General features: G+C 39.0%; 1 protein-coding gene across 1 annotated transcript in view; it reads right to left on the reverse strand.

The window, feature by feature from the left end:
• Positions 1 to 22,782, reverse strand: part of SMS (spermine synthase) — a 45,113-nt gene that overhangs the window by 6,080 nt on the left and 16,251 nt on the right. Inside the window, exons 3-9 of the mRNA XM_032188168.1 lie at positions 15,484 to 15,577; positions 14,681 to 14,745; positions 11,975 to 12,150; positions 9,998 to 10,152; positions 8,999 to 9,088; positions 7,865 to 7,979; positions 7,245 to 7,324 (exon numbers count right to left, since the gene is read on the reverse strand). Coding sequence (XP_032044059.1) covers positions 7,245 to 7,324; positions 7,865 to 7,979; positions 8,999 to 9,088; positions 9,998 to 10,152; positions 11,975 to 12,150; positions 14,681 to 14,745; positions 15,484 to 15,577 — 775 coding nt within the window. The remainder of the gene's footprint in view (positions 1 to 7,244; positions 7,325 to 7,864; positions 7,980 to 8,998; positions 9,089 to 9,997; positions 10,153 to 11,974; positions 12,151 to 14,680; positions 14,746 to 15,483; positions 15,578 to 22,782) is intronic.

Below are 22,782 nucleotides of genomic sequence, written 5' to 3' on the forward strand. Positions count from 1 at the left end.
TTGTTAAAGGAAGATGGCATGCTTTAAAACACTTGGTTTTGGACAGGTTTAATGATTTCCATGTTTCAGAGAACAGAGGAGATTTGTAAAAAGGTAAGATTTGAGCACTAACTCAGCACAACTGCTCAAAGCACAACAGACTACTGAAACGCTTATTTAGTAACCTATTATTATCCAGGGAACTGCAGCAGTTATTTTGTTCAGCCTCCCTTTACAAACATATAATTTTGTTTCAACACCAGACTGAATGGAAAAGAAAGGAAAAAAAAAAACAACCTGTGTGTGCAATTTGAGTCATAAATAGAAACCACTGCTAGGTAATTTATGGAGCATACCACCATTATGGAGGAAGTTTAATAGGATACACAATGAGATATAAGTATCTATACTCAGTTTCTCAGCCTGCTGTTCCAGTATTTCATCCTTTCTCCCTTCTTCAGCATCAGACAAATCACTACAAACAGCATGACAAACAAATTACAGGAACAATGAAACTTGCCAATAAGCAGTTTTTACTTTTTCAAACCCAGTTCCCAGATTCGCAATCTCCTCATCAAGATCTTACATAAAGTTAAAGATACCTTAACCTGTCCTTCAGAACACACACCACAGGACAATGTAACTCTGAAGAGTCACTTTTTTTTTTTGTAATTATTCAAATTTAACTCAACAAAAAGCTATAGAAATTAAAAAAAAAATAAAGCCTATAAAACTTCGATTAATTTATTTCAGTAATGAGAAAAAGTATCAAAAAAATCACCATTATTAACACTTTCTATTAACATCTTTCAACTAAGACTACAGTTTTAAGATCAGTAGATCACATTTAGATGGTCTTGCATCACTAAAATATGACACAGGGAACCATGCCCAGAATGCACCGTAGTGATCAGTCAGGTAAATCAGATAATCCACAAAGTTCCCCACCTAACAAAAATAGTTAAATGGTAGACCAATGCATTTTATGTTCTAAACAGCCCCTATACACTCAAGTAATAGCTAATACTGACCAGCGTTTAATAAAATTCAAAACTGATGAGTCCCCAATTATTCTTTTTTTTAAAGGGAGATCAGCAAAATTCAGCCTTTTTCCTCCCACACTGTTCAGTCCATTTTCAACATACAGAAAAAGAAAAAAAACTACCAAATTCCACTCCCTGCCCCCCTGGTTAATCTTTTTTTTTTTTCCCCCCCGTATCAAACAATTTGACAGAGGAGAAATGTGAGAATGCAAGTGGTGTTGCCTTTTTATTTTTTTAATCCTTAACAAGTATCCCTTTGACACTGATGTATTTGAGGTAGTTTTCAACATAGAGATTAACGGATCTCATTAACTTGCTCATGACTGATGATTCCTGAACTGTTTCACAGTCTTTGCATTCAGAGTCTGCTCGATGCTTGTACACATTTTGACAGCTCGTGTCTGTCTCCCAACACCACTTATTCTTCGCTTTCACAAGGTATAAATTCTGGAGCACAATGGTTTTAGTTTGAGTTTCTACAACACAACACAAAACAATTTAAATAACAAATACAGTGCTGGGCAGACAATTAAAAACTATTCCTTAAAATAAAGTAATTAGCCCTATTAATTCCAGTTAACTTTAAAACGTTACCTGTAAAGGGGATGTGTTCATCAACTAGTTCAGCTCAATCTAGGCCACTATGCTTCCTCTGACCTTGGACAGTAAACCAGTGATTTGAAAACAGATGGAAGGGTCCCTCTCTCCATACCTGTCCATTTCTTTGACATCATTTTTATGTACCTTACCCTACATGCCATTGTGACTGGAAATTTTCTCTGCCACAGTGCACTAGAGAAGGTTAATTTTTACTTTTAATTTAACATGGTTTTCTATTTTTATTTTGTAATGTCAAAGGATGGATTTGGACATGGCCAAGGTTTCTTTCCTTCCTCACTTCAGAGTGACTAAGAAGCAAGGAGATACATGGAGCACTGAAGTCCTAGCATCAAACCTAGGCTCGAGTTTTGGATGACAGGGACAGCTTTTAAAGAGATAACAGAGGCAAACCTGACTGCAGGTATCTCCACTGACCAAGTGATCAATTAGTTTAAAACTAAACTCTCAGTAACCCAAGGAAAAGCCTCCCCTTAAAAACTTCCAAACTGCCAAGAAATCACACAGGCACACACAGAGACATGCACACGTTCCTCCAGTCTCCTTTCATGTTTCAGACCAGAGAACCCTGCTCCCTCTTTGGAAGTGATAATTAGAAAACCCACACAGGAGCCAAAAAAGGATTTTAACTATGGAGCAACATAACCATGGTCTGGACACTCAGAGGGCAGGGCCACACTGTATTAGAGAGTGTCCCAAGGTGCGACAGCTTGGCGAGGGACTGGGCGTGTGGGGGAAATCTGATCTCTCGCACCGGTGGTAAGTGCTGTTTGCTCGAATGAAACCTGTGAGTGGTCTGAGAACATTTCCACCTCATCTGGCAGAGACAACCCAGAAGAGGAAGGAGTAAATTCCCATACAGAGGTATTTTTAAAGGTTCCACTTCTTAAACAGGCAGAAAATGATAGCTTGCTCAACCTCAAAGGATTAGATCAGCAGAGCAAAAATTGAGCACAGAAAAAGGCATTTCCATAGCCACGTGTACTCCACTGGCACATATTGACAACTCACAGTCAGTCTCAGCACCTTGCAGAGCATAGCGTCACAGTGGCTGGACAATCCTGGAGTGCTATGTGGAGGGCATAGGATTAGTGATGGTTCAGCAAAAAAACATACACACTAGTATTTACAAGTAGGTATTTCATGGAAGTTAGAAAATCACTTGGGCAACCTAGAAGTTATACTAGCTTTTAGAAGGTGTAACAGCATCAAAATGTATGCGTTCAAAAACAAGACACTGGAAAGGTCCAGCAGGGATGAAACTGGACCTTGGGATACACCGAGTTCTGATACAGTCACTGACTCAGACTTCTCTCCCTTCTGCAGTTTGAGAACTTGCTTCCCTTGGAGAAGACAATGCTGAGGGCTTCACAGACCCGTATTAGATCACTGAATACTTCGAAACATGAGCTTCGGAAGGAGAAGGAAAAACAGAAATATAGCAAGCCATGAGATTTTTAGGCATCAATGTAGTGGGATTAAGTCTATATGCAGACACAGGGCTACAAGATCTGTAGGTTAAGGTCTCTGACTCTTTGTACACTGGAAAACCCGGGTCCTACAAAGACTGCAAGACTCCCAAGGTGGATGACATGGTTAAAAAGCAAGGCCACTATCTGCACAAGTGCTCACATTGTTATTACTATTGGCGGATGCATACAACAATTACATAGGCATTTTTCACCAACATATTTAAGCACAGACTTATAGCAACAGAGAATGCAATCCATAAATTGTACTTTCTACCTCCCCAGAGCTGAAACAAGCTAAGAAGACCCTCCTACATCCTAAAATTGGACACACCTGTTCTTGCATCCCCTAGGAATACAAATAAATAATCTGAAAAGCCTTTCCACAGCTACGGTCTCTCTGTAAGTCTTAATATTAGACAATGTTAGTTACCAGTCTCCACCTAGTGGTGAAAGGATCTTCTGCATTACCACTGGGAGACTGCTTTGAGGATCAGCATGGCATCCCAGGTTATGTGTTAGAATAGTATGTGGATTAAAAAAAAAAAAAGAAGAAAAAAAGCTGCAATTAACTTTATTTCAATAATCTCAAAAAACAGTGTGCATGAACACTGCTGTATTGCACTGCTGATTGCCAAGCACATGGAAACACCAACTGTGTCCTGCTCAGAAATAAGTAGCTGAAAATAAAAACAGCTCCACACCTTAACTTTTAAATCCCACTTTCCCTTTATACAGTTATTGAGATCAACCTCTGCCAAAGTTTAAAAAAAAGTACTTAAAATTAAGTCTTCTCAATTTTCTCCACACTGTGTAACATCATGTTTCGGTAACTGTTGTTTTCAGAACTCCAATCTGACACACTCCTGGAATTACCAGAGTATCCCTCAAAATTTTTGCAGGCTTTTGTAAAAATGCAAAAAATTTGTAAAAAATGTAAAAAAAAAAAAAAAAAGTAAAAATTAAAAAAATTTTTGCCTCTGCATACAAACACTGAACAGGTAACTGCAAATTCTGGGTCCGGGAACACTTCTCAGCTCTGAGGTCAGGGTCCATGCCTCATTCTTAATGCACTTTGGTCTCAATTAGAGGAAAGGATATGGATTAGAGGAAGCTGTCAACATCAGCAGATTTACTCAAAATTTTTTGTTTGTTGGTAATGTACATACCATCCAAAAAATACAGTGTCTGCATTAAAACCTGCAACATCTAACCAAAATCAAATTAGCCTGCAAATATTCTTTATTGAATAAACTCTGCAGAAGAAGACTCACAGCCAGTGAGCACAGCAATGGCACCATCCATTTTGTCATCCGCAGATGAAAAGAGAAGCCATCACACCATCTGCACAATGCAATTAAGTAAAAACCAGGTATTTTTGTGCACTTATACGTTGATGAATTTGGGATTTTAAGTCAATCAAAAATACCATTAAGTAATTATTTGTGTATTAGTATTTCTTCTAGTTAATGCATATGAAATTATCAAATTTTAACAATTAAAAAACAGGAAAAAAAATCTGGAAGTTCAGAGCTACATCACAGGGCCTAAACAAAAGACTCAATTCTCACTTACACTGCAAACAGTTCACAGAACTCTAGAGGAAAGTATTACTGAATGGGAACAGAAAGCTACAGCTGAAGTGCACAACTATTTTCTTCTAGCAGTTATAGCCTGCAATATTACTTGTATTGCTTCCATGTTACCAACCTACTACCAATTGTTTTCATTTCCCAAACATCCCCAGCTATTCTGAAGACTGTTTTTCAGCCTGCACTTGTGGACTGGAGAGCACTGCAGTTAGACATGTCTAGACTCTGCCTGTTGATAGCTTTCTTGAGCGATACCTGCAGTGGTTTGCTCCTTCTGATAGCATAAATACACCTTCTTGTCGTCTGCTGTAAAACACTCCAAAATCAGTTTATGTGCTTGAAAGGTAACATTTTCCAAAACTTGTTCACAGCTCAATGAACAGGTGATGAGCATTTCCATTTATTTTTGCTAGCAGTGGTATTTAAGAGAGTCAGGCAGCAACACCATACTCGAGTCTGCCAATTTGTGAACAGCGTTTTCCTTTTGGATATAGGATTTCTTGAGCACTGAAATAAATAACATTCTAATGAGATACACAAGGTAACCTCTGTAAGCACAACTGTCAGAAGACAGGCTACAGAGGACAAGATCCAAATGGTAGTACAACATAATGCCAAGACAGAAAAAGGAACCATAGCTACTTGCCAGTAACCAGTAAGACAATGACTTTTCCAGCATCTTTCCTATCAGGCATCTCCTCCTCACAGTGAAGGCCAGGCCGTAACAATTAGGTGGACATTCCCTCAGTCACTTTTCTTGATGATATTAAACATATTTTCTGTTTTACAGAACCAACAAGCACTTCAAGAAAGCAGGTGGAGGAATGACACACAAGGTCTTGGGTTTTAAAAACACAGCTTCCTCAACAGGCTTCTGATTTCTTCAGCAGTAAAATGCAGCCTGCTACCTAGGACAGGCATCCTGGAAGTTAACAGTTGGAACAAAAGTAACTTAAATAGACAACATACAAAGAGCTAAAAATGCCTGTAATTTAACAACTAACACATCAGTGTGTCACTGTGGTTGGCTACTAAAGTCGGTATCAGTCATGTCTGAACTTCTGCCCACAGTCTAACCCAGTCTAGCCCAGCCACGGCTGCACCAGTCCCAACCTCTACTGGTTTCAGCTTGATGCAGAAAAAACACCTCCATAGTCCCTGGCTGCAGCATGGCCATCACTCCAGCATAAGCTTCCTCCAGGAGTCCTTCTGCAAAATCTGACAGATAGCAGTCCACAGACACCCATTTTCATATCCACTACTAAAGACATATGTACAAAGAAATACACAGTTTCACTGTATATGTCACAGGTAGCAACACTGCACCACAAGTGCTTGGTCTGTCTAAAAGATGTAGTCTCTTTTCAATGCCAACACCTGTCCAGAGTATTTCCACTATTAACAGAATAAAAAAGCCATTAAGATTTACGGCATGATAGGACTGTTTTAGCTGTATCTCATTTCAACCACAAGATAATTTACCTTGTCCACAAAACCACTGCATTTCAAAATTAAGCACCACGGTAAAGTTGCCAAAAGAACACCCCTCGTTCTGTAACTCAAATTTCTCAAGAACCCATCCAATTTAAGAGCAAACCAATTCCTTTGCACACCTCCGAAAGCTAGCTCTGACTGGAATATTAAATGAGTGCTCAATTGCATAATTTTAGCAGAGTTATTTCAGAGCTTAACGAGATATTTCAAAATGCTGCACTTAGATGCTACACGCATCCGAAGACTAGTTAAAGTATGGGCATGACACAAAAGAAATACGGCTTCAGAGGCATTTCAGTCATCCGTCTGCTGGGTCTTGTCATGTTTCTGTACAATTGCTCACAGCTTTGTGGCACTCTATATTCAGAATTACATATAGAAAATATCTTCAGAGGAAAGCTTTACCACAATTACATTATACCTGAGGTGGCTATACTGTAGCAAGTATAAGTTTTAAATTATATTTAAATGGAATTGGATTAGAAACTTGATACACAAAAAAAACTTTGAACTGTATAAAACATTTCATAAAACACCAACCATTGTAACAAGTGGATTAAAACAAAATCTGCTTCCCAGAAGTCAAATCAGCGATTTGCATTAGAAGTGGATAGAAAGCAAGAAGAGAGTATTTACTCCCAACTGACTCATCTTCTCATCCCATTGTACCTATGGGAAATCCTTACACCTTTATGAATGACACAGATTTTCATGTCTTACACTATACTACTGAAGTTACTAGCTTAAAAACCATATCTATCTTTATGAAGTACACGTGTTCTGCTTTTCTGAGAACTGCTTACAACTAAAATATCAGCCTTGCTGATTCTTGAAATTATGTTTTTAAGTTCAAAGACTTTACAATTTCAGTTGAAAATGAAAAAAGAAAGGTTAGTTTGGAAAGCCCCCATGCAAAAATCCCAAACGAATTATTAAAAGGAAAAAAAACAGCTTCCTATTAGATTTTAAGTTAGCTTTTTTCTTTTTCTTTTTTTAAAGTACCTGATTGCAATACATATACAGCAATACTTTACATTCAGATATCATACCTGTGTGAAATATTTTCCATCTTGCTTCAGGACCTTCATTGAGAGGTCAAGAATCAACCGCAAGAATTCCCACGTGGAATCTGCGTATAGAGTATGATTAAAAAACATCACTGGCTTGTTTACTGTTATGCAGTCAAGATTTGCAACATGTCCACCATTTCAATAGAGTAGCTACCCTACAGTTTTAAAAAACATAGTAAAAAACACCACAAAAAGGAAAACAATCAAACCCCACCCCATACACAATGGTAGTGATGGTGGAATCAAGTATTCTCTAGTTTTCTTGAGAATAATTTCCCTAAATTTTGTTTTGTTTTAATTAAAATTTTAATTAACTTGGAGGGTTGGGGAGGATGGGCTACTGGAATGTAAACTCCCCAAGAGTTACACAAGTTCATGTAAGTGCACAGTTTAAAAGCATTCTATGCTATTGTTAATTTTTTCTAATACTTAAGAAAAAATTCAAAAGGAACAAATGTGTTATTGTCGTTCACTGCTCCTCAGATTACTATTAAGAAAGACAAGAATCAAGGTACTTTTTATGCAAATTGCCAATTATTATGCAGTAGGAAAATGGAGAAAATACTCAGAAGTTTAGGAAGATAAATTAGAAAATTAACCTTCTTCTGGAGATGTGGAGATTGGAACAGCTGTCAGATCATTAATTACATAATCAAACATCCTTCCTTCTTTGGCATACCTCTTCAGTACAGGAATACAGTCTTCAATTAGAACCTAAAAGAATGAAGTATTGTATTTAGTCCTCAAAATACCCTAGAACTGACCAGGTAAAAGGAACAAACACGGATTCACATGGACCAAGCAGGGAAAAAAAAAGTACAATATGAAACATGGATTTAACTTCAGGCTCCATTTTCAACTTTTCACATCATATAAAGAAAACAAACAGCTGCAGGAATTGTGAGAAGTGCAACGCACCACAGGACTGAATTTCCTAGCTCTGACTATTGGGTGACCACTGTTCTGACAGTGACATTTCAGTCTCCCAACACATCAGTAAAATGAGGTATTTGTATGAAGGGCCACTGACTCATGCAAAGTAGCATGTGAGTTCTCTGTTAACTTTCTACAAGCATTTTTAAACTCACACCTGTAAACTAGTATTTACAAAAACTTCAAGGCACAGTGATGAAAATGGAAAAGGGCTACCAATAAACATGTCAGATCACACCTGGGCCAGTTTGAAAGCTCTGTGAGATCTTACACGTAAAATCCTTAACCACAGGGCTGCATGCATTTATCTGTTTATTAGTACACTAGGAATGTAATGGTAATAAATTTTGTCTGCAAATTAAAAACAATGTTTAAAAAATGTATTACCAATTCAGATATTCTCAGTAGTGGCAGGAAACCTAACAATACACATTTCTTCTCCTTTTTATCAATTTAAAGAATTTATGTTTAACACTGCATCCTTACCATTATTTCCTCTTCATTTGTTAAGTTATGGCAACAAATATTCTCATATTTCATATTCCTTAAGGGATATAAATAATTATTTTACAAGTGGAAACTTAAAAGTATTTTGAAGCTAACGTATACTTCCAAAACAAACCCCACTGATGGCAACTAAAGTTTAGAAATATCATTACAAATGGAAACAAATCCTTCCCAAAATTAAGAAAAAAAATCAAAAGGCTTCTCCTCAAAAAAAACTTTCCCACACCAAACTTCCAACCTAGAGGCAATTACATTTGAAGTATTACTTTTGATGAAAGCAAAGTAAAAATTACCTGATAGCATTCTCCTTTCAGATTGTCTAAGACATCTCCGCATGTTTTACGCATGTATTTTTTACACCCGTCAATCACCATTTGGTCAATGTTTGAAGACAGTTAAGGCATTCTACATTCCAGAAATAACACAGGTAACTGTTCCCTTTTCTTCAGAAAGAAATTCTCAAAAAGGTGAAATTTACAAAGGGATAATAATATGTAAATTTTAGCTACACATCACAGTAGCCAAACTTAGTTATTTGTCCCCAGTTCAGTTAGACGTTCAAGATGTGTGTGTTTTTTTTTTTTAAACAATTTCTGGCATTGTGGGTTACTATTACTGTTCATGTTTGAAATTTGAACAATAGGATAGCATACTAAAAAACAAAAACAACAAAAAAAACATAAAGCTAAAGTAGATAAGGACTACATTTTCAAAACCACCATTTTTGTTTCTAGCAAGGGGCGCCCAAAAACTAGGATGATCAACATTTCAAATGGCTAACAGTGGTTAATGTTACAAACTATTTCAACTACAGAACGTTAAATACCTGATTTATATCAGTATTTGTAAGATAGGGAAAGAGTTGGTCATACTGCCAACAGTACAATTCACCAAGAAATGACATTCCTATTGTTAATTTACTTTGCTTTTAAGAATTTTTTTAATAAAAAAAAAAAAGAGAAAAAAAATACACAAAGGAAAAGCCACTGACTTGATGGACTCATCTTCTGTGGTAACAAAACATCACAGACAGATGAGAGAAGTGTTCCTTCGCAGTCCTGTGTAAAGTGCTACACAATAATTATTGTATTGGTTGGGAAGTTGAAAGCACACGACAGATACAAAAAGATGTAGTCATTGGCTTATCCAAGCACACAAAATATAAATTTCAATGTAAACCCTATCTCCTCATGCAAATTAGAGCCTGATAGTTGTGCTTAACACTACGACGTCAGAGAAAATGCAGAATGCACAATGTTGAAATGAACAATCAGTCATTTGTCAAAGGATATCTCTACCATAGTAACCATCTTTGGCTTCAGTTTGACTATCTCATATAGTATACCCCCATCACCACCTCCTAGGATTAGCACTTCTTTGCCAGCATAGTTTTCCTTTCCACTGCCCATTATGGCTTGGGTATATGCCAGGTCACTCTCTGCCAGATCTGAATGGAAGAAAGAGAAAAAGAGTTGGACAAAACCATCTTTAATTATTCTCATTAATCCACAGGTGATATCATACAGACCAAGAGCATCTACACAAACAACCCAGCTCTCTGAGACACAGGTCAGGTACTAAGGAGGCCTGTGATTTACCAGAGCTAATGAAAGCATCCCATACAGGATTTCTGCAGTTCTCAGTGAAAACCCAACAACAGCTACATCCGCATTAGCACATACTATGTGCCAAGAGAAGCACATTTGCAGAGTAGAACAGTTGGTACTTAAGACTTGATGTCCACGCTTGGCACACTTCCATGAATTTTTACCTCAGAGTAGTGTAGCAAAGGACAATCAGGAGACTTTTGGAAGCACACTCTGGACCCCAACTAAAAAGACCAACCTAGATGCACCCCTGTGGCTCCCTGCACAGAAGCATAAGCATGACCATTAATACCTAACTGCTGAAGGGCCCCGAAGCATGACTTCTGATGACTTGTTTGCCATTAGCTTCAAACCAGGCAATAACTTTCTTCAGCTGTAATAACAGATCTGAGCTACAAAGCAATGATGTGCTGCTGCGCAAAACATACCCTAATATTATGCCTGCCAATCAGCACTTAATTGCACGGTAAAAGAATAACATAGAGCAATATTTTCAAATCCTGTGGAAGGTAAATAAGTAATGGCGTACGTCCCTTTTTATGAGGCATGCTGTGACAGTGTTCAAACAAAACCTCATTTCCATATGAAGCTCAGATGAAAATTTCTGGCCAGAAGTATTGGATACCTAATTTGGCAATTCAGATACAATACTAACTGAATTAGAGAATACTTTGCTGATGACTTAAGTATTAACACTCACAGCTGCCATCTGCACAGAATTCCGTAAGTCTCCTTGACAGCTGCAGAAAGCTAAATTGAATGCTTAGAGGTATTTCTGGTGATTTCAAAAAGCTACAGGCAAAATTCTTAATTACTCTGCTATTAGCCTCAAATTAGCTATCCTAACCTCAGACAGGAACAACCCCATCTACTTCAGTCAGTACTTTTCAACATAAATATTAAGGGGCTTTACAAAACATACTCCTTTATATCTAGGTTTTCTAGTAAATAGCATCCTTACACAGTTTACAAGAACAGTAACATATGTTCTCCAAGGTTCACCTTCAATCATACATAGGTCAGCAGAGTACTACACATAAAGAACCACCCATAAAGGTTGGGTCACCTTTTATTATTAACTGAGAGTTCAACTGAGTATTTTGGAGAAGAAAGAGGCAGAAGAAGTTCAACAATATAGCAGCTAAATGAGTTAAGATACAGCTGTTATGGCTGATTTCACTGAGGAGGTAATTCCATCATCACAGATAGAGAATAGAGCAGCAGGATTATCCCCACCACCACCACCAGTTTCCACTTCTGGATGCTGCTTGAGAATTCCACTGTTTTGAAGACTGATAATGTAGTTTGGTTTATTGTCAAAGAGAGGTTGCTCAAGAGGCTGCTCTTGCAACAGACAGGTAAAAGATCAAATGAATGAAGGGGTTAGCAAGCTGTGGTAGAGAACACACTAACTTTAATTCTCCTGTACTACTTTCCAGAGCAAGAAAGAAACTTTGGAAAAAGAAAAAAAAATCTTGTTTGTACTCTGGATTTTACGTCTGGTCAGCATTTCTGATTTAAATGCAGAGATGTACATGCATATATGGAGCTTCATATATCATTACCATGACCCTTAGTAATCTGTTAAAACTGTGACAAAGCAACAGAGAAAACATTTCTGATTAGTTCACGCCAAAGATCCTCCAGTGAGACAGTACTTACTAACATCCCCACTGAGGATAAGAATATTCCCAAACTGTTTTGAATGTAGAATCTTAATATTCTGAAAAGGTGAATCTTCATCATAAACAACTTCATCTATGTCATACTCCACCAAGCGTCCATCAGCTGTGGGCCAATACCTATCAATGGCGCCTCCTCTCAAAATGGCTGGCAATCTGGAAAAAAATAAGAAGGAGAAGAGGAATTACCAAACATTTGATAAAGTTTATTTTTTCTATTTCTTGTTAACAACCTGTCGACTATGCTTAATAAATAGAAAGTATTTACAAGAGTAAATGAGGATTTATAAGATCAAATGCTCAAGGAATTTAAGAAACCTATGAGACGTTGAATATACATAACTTGCTAATGCACCGATGAAATATCAGTGGTCATTCTTTATGTACAACAAAGTTCACAATGTGCATATGAGCGTACCTCTACCCTAAGAGAAGGGATTTACTTAACACAGTAGTTTCTGCAGAATAATTAGTTCACGACTAGTAATTGACACAATACAAAAATTGTTTTTATGACAAAAAACAATGACAAAACATCTTCCCACCTTCTGTTCAGCTAAGAATGCTATTTCTTTGAAATTAGTGTCTCACCCTTCTAAAGTTGTACTGAGAGATATTTTAAACACATATGCATACACAGAAGTGAACTACTACAGTGCTTCAAACTGAGCCAAGTTTGCAGTATTTAAGCACAATCCTTGATATCCACATATTGTAAAATCTCAACTGATAGCTTGCAATACTTTTTTAATGTGGTTTAAGCACCTGGGCAAGCAGGCTGTTTTGTTTTTTCTTTTTAATTCCAATACAAGTATGATTCAAATCAGTATTACACCTGAAAAGACAAAATATACTTGAAATGCAAGCGACTGACCAAACTGATTGAATTCCATTTTATGCAAAACATGCAGGCATGCAGTTCATCAAATTTCCCGTACATACACTCCAGAAATTTAGTTTTTTTTTCAGGTGAGGGTGCAGGAGAAAACCAGACAGACAAGCTTCCTGCAAATTCACTAGTGACTATCTATGAACTTATCAGAAATATTTTGTACCCTCACTGAACCACACGATGGCAGCACATGCTGACAACAAGAGCTTCTATTCACAAGGTCAAGGAAAAAGGCAGAAATGATTTGCAGCAGCAGTAATTCCGATAGAGCTGATGTGTGAAGCAAACACCAGAAGGATGCAAAGCAAATTTAAAAAAAGTTGAGGCATGTGTTACAAGATCCATACCATATCCATTGTTCTAAGAGGTTCATCTTCCTATACTAAGGTAACCACATGAATCTAGATCACCTCAGACTTTTTCCTGACCCATGCTTAACAAGTTCCTATCACAGGGATTCCACAAACTCTCAACATAATATTGCAGCATGAAAATGCCCTCTAAGAAAGCGTTTCCTTCATACACACATACACAAAATGATCAGTATTTGCACACTGTACTCCAGGTAAGGCTTTACCAGGACAAAGTAAAGCAAAACAACTAACTACCTCTCTGTTTTACACACAATGCAAAATACAATATGCAATGTATAGCAACACTTTCAAATCACTATCACTTTAAATGTAGTCTCCTATAACCTTCAGAGTCTTCTGCTGCAGCACTGCTTAGTTGTTTTCCCATTTTGTAGTTTGCTTCTTGTCTTTAAGGTATATCTTGTTGATTTTACACTGCTGCATCACCTAGTGAAGTTCATGTCCACAGCAAATGCTCCCTCTGCTCCAAGGTGCTAGTCACTGTGAAGACACTTAAGTGAGCTGTGCCCTTTCCAGACCCCTGGGGAACAACTGGTGTGAATGTTTTCTCCGCACTAGTCAAAAACCCACTGTTAACAATCCCCCCAGTTTGACATATAATCTTGTATTTAAGTAAACCAAACTGAGGGAAGATTTGCAAAGCACAACATGTTATTATCTTCTTTCAGTGACACATAAAAAAAATGGCTACAAAGCATTTCTATCTTCTTGGAGGGCCACAAGCACACACATACATTCCCACTGGGGCTTTGGCTGCCCATACTCAAGGCCAGCTCTGTGGGGTTATGCTGGCTAACCCTGCTCTGGCTGCTGGAACAGACCCGTGTGTGACAGAGCTGCAGGAGGGCCTCCTCCACATGCCAGGGGCTTGCACCTCAGCTCTGGCCCTGGCCCTTGCCTGAGCTGGGTTGCAGCTAGGCCTGGGCCTGGCCGTGTCTTTTGCCATTCCTGACACACAGCTTGGCCACGGGGCTGCCTCAGCACTCCGGCCCTGCCTGGCAGCCACAGTGCTGTGGCTGGCCCTGGCCATCACCTGCCCTGCTTGGCCCGTTCAGTAGCTGTGGGACAGGGCCTGGTAAGGTCCATGCCCTGGCCTGTCCTGCTGCCACCCTCGGCTCCCCAGCTCTTGCCTTCTGTCTGCCTTTTCTCACACCGCTTTATGAAACTGTTGCAGAAAATAGTAAAAAGAAATAATCCTTGCCCAAAGTAACAACACTGAAGATCAAGCTGAACATAATGAGAAACTTCACAGCATCTTCAATAAACCAATTTTAAAATATTAGGAGAAAAAATACACAAAAATTCTTATTTCAGGCTCCTTATTCACAGCTGTATAGCAAATTATACAGTATAATTTGTTTATTATCTTTAGCAACTAAGCAACCAAGAGACACATATGGAAATATATGCGTGAACTTACCGTTTTACCCTTTTTATGTTGCCATGAAATAATTCTTTCATTCTTTCTTCTACTTTGTCTAGAAGCTGAAAAAATAGCAAATGAGAGGTGGAATTTATAGAAGTGATCACCTGATGTAAAACATCTGTTAAATTAGACTAGTTGGAAGGCAATAAAAAGTAGCACCTGCAGTGAAAGATTTTGCAATATAACATGAAGTCCATGAATAATTAGCCTTAGCTAATTGCCTTAGCTTCATTACTAGCAAGAATGTGCATACCGTAGCAGCTGTCATCATTATATTCAATTGTCCTCCGGGTTAACAGCCAGACCTTTAAGCTGCAACCCAAAGGGGGAGCACAAGAATTCTAGAAGGTTTCATTATCCCCAAATATCTCAGCTCTGAAGCTTTCATGTTGGATGAGAAGAAATTATTTCTCCATGGGGAAGAAGTTTTAAAATAAAGGCTCACCATTTCCCACATTAGAGAAGAAAATCCTACACTAGTACACCAGGTTGTGGGTTAAGCATCCCTTCTCTCTCACTGCTCTGAGTACAGGAAAGGAACTGAGCCCTAACTGAGGCTGTTAGGGCTTTACAACTTTTACAGCAAAGAATTTGAGACTCGGGACATGCACATCTGCGCATATTCATATAGCACTACTATTCCTTGTCTGTAAGCACTAGGTTTGAACAAGCTTAGATATTTTAAAACATTTTATGAAGATATAGATTAGATCTATTAATCTAGATATAGATTTTGATAGACCTGGAAAAAAGAAGTGACTGCCTATGCAGTTTGGTAAACACAGTAAGGTTCATACCCGATCGGTTTCCTCTTTTCCTTTTGTTTGATCATTGTAGCTCTGCAGATCCACCAACACTAATCCATGAGGGTAAATTCTCAAATTGGCAAAACTACAAGACAAGGAGAGACAATGATGATGATTTTGTTTACTAACAAAAATGAGAGAGAGCAAAGAAAGTTTGAAATGACTTGTATTAAATTAAGAATGACCATTTCTTTTTCCAGCAGTCTGTCAGCTGTTGATAGTTCCAGCTCCGTTCTTCCTCTAGAAGTCACTAAGCAATAAATTTAAAGTTTCAAGGGCATGCCAGTTACTACATAACTAAGCAGCAGGCAGCAAGTTAATGAACATAGTGTTTAAACCAGAACAGCCACTGCATGAGGGGGAAGTACACTGACTACTGCTCTCAGCTCTTTGAGTAAGGCCTGCTTGGGCAAGTGGGGATTTCTTTAAAACTGAAAACAAAGCTGAAGAAAACAACTAGGAATGTTCCCTCCCCTCTATCTCCCTTCTCGTTTTTTGGTGTCTTTTTTCAAAACGTATAGCAATTGCTCACAGAGACAGTGTTGACGTTCAAAGCTGAATAAAAATATACACACCAGAAACAATAAACCTCCTGAAGCAAGCATGGCTTCGACTGACAAATTGCAGCAGCAAATCCTCATTGATGAGTACAGATGCAAGCACAGACAACACTAGTGCTGTACGCTCTGTTTCTTACAGCAACCAAGAAATTGGAAGCCGTTCTGGAACTTGCAACGAACAAAAGATAAGTACTTACAGGAAGGACACACGAAAACAGAAACAGAAACTATATCCTCCATCCTGGGGAGGGGAGAAGACAAAAAGAAACAGAAAGGCTACAAGTACACAAAGGAAGTAAAGGGAAGGGAGGCACACACTGATGTAAAAGAGGATAGAGGAGGGGATGGGAACAGTAAGAGTGGAGCAAAGAAAGAAGGGTATTGAGGGATGGAGGCTCATTAGCACAACACTGAGAAACTCCAGGTAAAGCTACAGACACTTTCTGAATGCCCCTTTATTTGCTTGTCTGCTCCTATCACCCTACTACTCAGTCTCAAAGGCAAATAACAAACCAACTCCTTCTGTTAAGGCAAAAAGTTCAGGTGACCTCCTCCCCTCTCTCCACCATTCCTGTCTTTTATTTGACTTTTCCACAGCTTCTTTATTAAACTGTGAGCCCTAAAGCCTACGCCACTTCTCATGTGTTAGTGGGAGCTTTGGGCAGCAAACACAACCACAGCTGCAGCCAGATGAGAAATTCGTAATATTCTGTAGGTGTTACCTGAAGACTACAATTTTTTGGTAACTGCAAAGGGATCAAATGATGAAACTGCTTGAAGTGATGCAAGAATGAAAACACACTCACTGCACTGCTGAAGGACACAACCGGCTTTGGATATCAGCTAACTGTAGCTGTGGTTTGTTCAAAGGTAACAGATGAACCAGGGTGCTACACACTTCTCTTCAAAAGACAAGCCTGAGAAGTCTCTGACTTTCCTCCAGATTTTATGTATAGGTCTTGCCTACAGAAAGGTATTTCTATACAGAACACGCACTTCCACCATGGTTTCCCCACCTAACTACCTGCATAGGGGCACCAACTTTTAGTGGCTCTACTTACATTTCAGCACTTGTCCACTAGGTGTCTTCCCTACAAGTATTTTTTAATCAGGCACTAGAAAAACGCCTGTTCTGCAATGGCCATTAAACTCAACCACTAACCACGAAGTAGGTACTCCCTCCAAAACCATTACCAGGAAATTCCTCCTGCATAAGAAATTACTCATGCATAGAATAAAATATCCTGTTTATCCTAATGAAAGAATGAAAACAGTCAAGGAGTAAACAGGTCTTTCTGTTGTGTTTTTTGTTGTTGTTTTTAACTACCAGCAAGAGTTCTGCCACGAAAGAGAGCAGGTTTATGAGCTCATCAGAAGAACAGCAGTGTAAGTATTTTCAGTATTCAAACACTCCTGGGGCAGCTTTTCATTCCTATCATACAGGCTACATATGAAAGTGTTCAGGAAAAACTGGATAAACGCATTCTACTGTACCGACTGTATTACTGTACTCCTGTACTGTGTCCCACCCACTGGTGGCTTATACAGTTCAGTACTTTTCACACTGGGCCACCTCAGGCCACGCAGAGAAATTGCAACATCCTGTAATTTAAGCTGGTGTTCTCATCAGTACCAACAGGACACAGCTACTAAGATTAAAAAAGAAAGGGCAGGAACACCCCTTCTTGCCCCTAAGTTTCTACTGGTCTTTTGAGTTTTTAAGCACTTCTCTCCGTGACTTTACACCCCGCTGAACCAAAGGGATTCAAATTACTTGCTTGCTTCTCCTAATTTCTCTTTGTACTTGGTACAGAGCAGCTACTGCAGAGGACAGCTCTGGTGAAAATCCTACCAACAATACTCAATGCACACAGCGAGCAAGTATCCAGCTGGTATGTCTCAGTGAAGCAGGACAATTTTTTAAATGAATGCTTCCCTTGAGAAGTCCATCTACCTAGTCCATCCACTGCACTTCCCATTTTATCCATTCCTATCTGGTAAATTCAGTCTCCTTCCAGAGGTGCTCCTCAAAATTACCACCTAATAGCCCACAAAAAACTGGGACAACTTCTGAGCTATGAATTCTCCTTGCTCAGCCTTTGAGAGCATGTGAAGGAGCTCTCCTTGCAAGAATAAGGTTACAGTTCACAAGTATTTCCTGCAACACACAGAGGGTGCTAAGCAAAACTGGAGAAGCGAGCAGAGAGCACCAGCGACTCCAGAGGGTTATGGACACAACCACTCACTCCGTTTCTGGTGAAGCCAAGAGAGCTGCTCCATGCCCTCAGAGCTGTGGCACCTGGGACAGATGAGTCCTTATAGCTCATTACATGGCACTGCCATTAAGCCCTCTCAATCTGGCACAATACCAGAAAGCTTCACGCTGCTGGAAAAATCTTTCTACCAGTCTATTCCCATACTTCAGGGGTTGCTATTTACACAAACAAAAGCAACAAGCCAATAACAAATTTCTTGTCCCGTGACTTAAGTTCCCTTTTCTAAAAAAATATAAAAATAAAAATCACGTGTCATAGTATTTGACAGTTAGCATTGTCTTAATTTCCCCTGTGCCTGCGGAAAAGTTTCCTCAGTATGCAGGCTCTGTTTTGGGGTCTTTTTTCGGGGGTAGGAGGCTGAGAGGAGGGTTGCCCTAAAAAGCCCATCTGCATGCCTTCTGACTTACCCCGTATGATAGCATTAGGGTGCAGAGACAAAAATGCTGCAGAACCATCACTCATTGGGTCCAACTGTTACTTCTACTGAAATAATGGGGTCCTGACACCTTGAAGGGAGAGAGCAGACTGGAGCAGTGCACTGGTCAGTAATTCAAGTTCTGAAAGTCCAGTTGATAATCTCTGCCCTCAGACAGTAAATTTATGTTGAACAGCCTGGATTTAAATTTGAAAACCCTCAAAGGAATTGATACATATCCAGGTTGGTTACAGATTTGTTGAAAATCACCTGTCTGGAAATCCAATGCCCAAAGTTCAAAATCCGGTAAGGACTAAAACACACCATCATTAAATAGTACAGGCGTGCATTCAGCAATGTGACCAGATCAGTGGTATTAAGGCAATACCAGCAGGCCAAGGCTGAACCCACAGACTTCCTAGCTTAAGTCAGCAGACAGCAAAGGCTACTTTAGCTTTTGTTACAAGCATCTACTGAGTGAAATGTGTGAATGAAGGCCTTCAGCAGCAACTCTTACGATAATACTGGGGGACATAATGTCAAAGAACTGTGATAATACAGTTTCAGTTTCCTACCCATAAAAATATAGCAAAGATTACTTTACAATCCAAATAATAAATGAGCTGCAAAAACACACGTTTACATCACAAGAATTCCCTCCTGCTTTTTGTCTCACTGAAAAAAATAATTCCTAGTTTTGAAATAAAACACCTACCACCTTTGGTGTGTGCTTGCACGTACTATCATAAAAGCAGTGAGGAAAAAGCTCAAAAATAAGGAGATCCTCTCCTTTCCATTGGGAAAGGAAATCTGCACATGAGAAGCAGTCCTCACTGTAATAAGGTCCTGCTGTTGCATCTGTATACCTGCATACATCATCTACAGCAGCAGCCAGGCTTTTTGTGCTTGCCTGCAAACGCATTGTGATTACAGAAACACTTTTACAGGTTCTTCACAGCACTGGATCTTGCCACCCAGAACAACTGGGAACATCACGAGTTAAGAAATATTATGTTTGCACAAATTAAGAAGTAATTGAAACCAAGCAAGGTTTTGGATAAACATCTGAACTTAGAAAGGACTAGAAGCAGGGAGATCAAACTATCGTAAGCCAAAATGTATGCCCTGCCTTAGCTCCTTGTATTGAGCAGTACGTGTTGCAATCCTACATATTTAAGGATTTTTTTTCCCTAGGGATCAAAACTGGATAAACAGACTGGTACCTACAACAGCCCTCTTCATTCCATCAAAGCTTTTATCTGCTGAAAGACTAACTTGGAGTCCTGACGTAACAGTGCAAGTATTTGGAGAATAACTTGCCAAGAAAGTTGCCACCTGTCAAATTACTCATGAAGGAGGAAATGAAAACCTGTTTATACCAGGAAATTCCAAAAACAACAACAAAAAAAAATAATGACGACGTTATCTTAATAAAGCTTACTTTTTCATTGTTGTTAAACGCTCTTCATTTTAATTACTAAGTACTTAAGGGACCTTAAGGAATTAAGCAACCAGTTGTTCACTGCACTGCACGACTATTCTTGTCCTCTTCTTACAAAAGAAGGAAATTAATGCAATGAAAGCTCTCGTAGTTCTAAACTGTTGCTGATTCCCAGCAACTGCTTCTGACTCTTCAGCCCATTTTTGCACTCAGACTAATTCAATGAATCAACCCCAACATTTTCATCTGACACAGCACTGAGGAATGCCCATCCTGCTCCTTTGAAATACACTGACTAGAGTACAGTGGTTAGCAAAACACCAAGGTGGGAAACAAAAAAGCGAAAATGCTCATCCCTCCCCTCACAGTGTTAACATATTCAACATCGTCATCTCAGTGACAAAAAAAACAACACCTTCAACTGACTAAATCTTGCACTGCTGCAAACAGTGAAGTCGAATGCCAGTAGGATTACATTTCTCTACACAAGAATTCAGACAGAACAGAGAAGCTTAAGATAGATGCACAAATATGGGAGGTCAAAAGCCTTTGAAAACACAATCTTGTACTGTAGAAACACTGGCTCTAGATTTCCCATTTTGTGAGTTTTTAAGGAGCTTTTAGGCAGAACTTGACACAAGAGGGATCAGGGAAGCATTACAGTAGATGTGAAGGAGGAAGACTGAAGAACAATAAAGAGAAAAATCCTAATAGCTGTACACGTACACAGAAGAGTACTCATTTACGAGCAGTGAGGCTACCACAATACAGTATCAGCTTCAATGATCTTCTTACTTCGGCTTTTATTTTTTAAACCTTAAGATGTAACAGGCCATATGACTGTATATAAAGTACCACAAACTGCCCAGTCCGAAGCAGAGCAACACCTCAATGAAAGCAGGCTATTTAAGGGGCCCCTAAAAAGGCGTATGCAGTTTTTACAAGCATTCTGAAAGCATACAGCTCAGGAAAACAAAACTGCTGAGGTCCCAGAGCTCGCAGAACAGTAGCTAGCACATGCTACCATTCCCCAATGCAGCACTTGCTCGCTGGAGTTGGCAAAGCACAGAAAAGCTCATTCATTCACTGCAGACAATGACTTGATTGGCTGAAGTGAGAGATTTCCTGCCCAGCTCTGGAGCATGAATGGATATTTCATTCATACTTGTGTTTGACAACCTGATTAGTAAAATATTTTCAGTTGAACTTCTTTTGATTAGCTTGCTCTCTCTGTTTTCATCCTCCCTCTCCCTCCCCAAGAGTATATCACTAAGCTAATGGACCAGGTAAAGTTGCCAAACATGACTTTTGCTTACTTCAGACAAAGAACAACATGGAGCTGTTGCTCTGGTAATGACAACAGGAAAGCATGGCTTAATCCCTAAATCAGCTCCAACTCATTCAACAACTGCAGCCCTCCAGAGCTGTTCACACACAGTATCTTTGTCAAAGTTTTGTCAACAGCCAGGCCTACAATTCAACAATCTGTGACAGAGGGCACCCCACAGGCTATTGGGGTTATCTGCACAGGCTTCAGATAGTAATATATGGCTAAGCAACATCTACAATCTCAACTCAGACATTTGTTTTTCTTCGGATTAGTACCTAGCTTGTTATAACAGCTGTGCATCTTGCAGGGGCTCAGACATCTTCGGCTGGTTTGAAAGTGTGCTTGTGTATGCATACTCACAAAACCCCAACTCCCATACAGCACTGACTAATACATCCGTGAGCTAGCTTGTTGCGGAAATTTTCTAACCAGCCATATCTGCCATGCCTACTAGAAAAGCGTATGTCAAAACTGAAACTTCAGACATGGTTACTCCTTGTAATTTTTGTTCTTCTTTTCCACTACAAACTCAATTTCCAGGAGTACTCTGTTCTGAAAGGAAGGAAGGTCTCTATTCCCATGCTAATTTCTTACTAGTTGTATCAGACACTGTTTTCTTTTGTTTTTGATTATGTTTTCTCTTTTGTTTTTGATTGGCATAAAAAACTTATAGTTTTAGTTTTCCAAATTAAAAAGCAGGCATAAGATCACTAGTATTGAAACAAAGCCCATTTGCTTAGCATCAAAGCTTTGGTATGTGTACCTGTACCAATTCATTTTGCCCTTTGTGCAACTGTCGATTGGCTTGTGTTTTTGACCTGTCAAGGCTCCTGGCTTGTATTTACATGCTCCCTTGTTTCAGTTAACTCTAACTGCATCACATGACATTAACAGAAATTGTCTGTTTGAAGCTGCCATAGAAAAAGTATACACCATTTCCATGAGGGAAGTGAAACCACAAGACTCCAGGAAACAAAACTGCTGAGGTCCTAAAACACAGTAACACATGCAGGAGCACTCTGAATGAAAGTCAGTGTTTGTTCAATAGGGCTGGCAAAGCATAGGAAAAAGGTGCTTTCATACCCCTACAAATAATGAGTCAACTAGCTAAAATGTGTAACTTCTAGAGACAGTCTAGAATACAGCATAGTCCAGATTGCATTTAATATACCAAAAGAAAGCAATAACCACTCTTTATTAGTTTACATTTAGCATTGCACTAGAGAAAAACTTCACATTTCAAGTAGCTATCTCCTCTTAGGAGCTCT

Source organism: Aythya fuligula, chromosome 1 (genome assembly GCF_009819795.1).
Source record: "Aythya fuligula isolate bAytFul2 chromosome 1, bAytFul2.pri, whole genome shotgun sequence".
Classification (NCBI taxonomy): Eukaryota; Metazoa; Chordata; class Aves; order Anseriformes; family Anatidae; genus Aythya; species Aythya fuligula.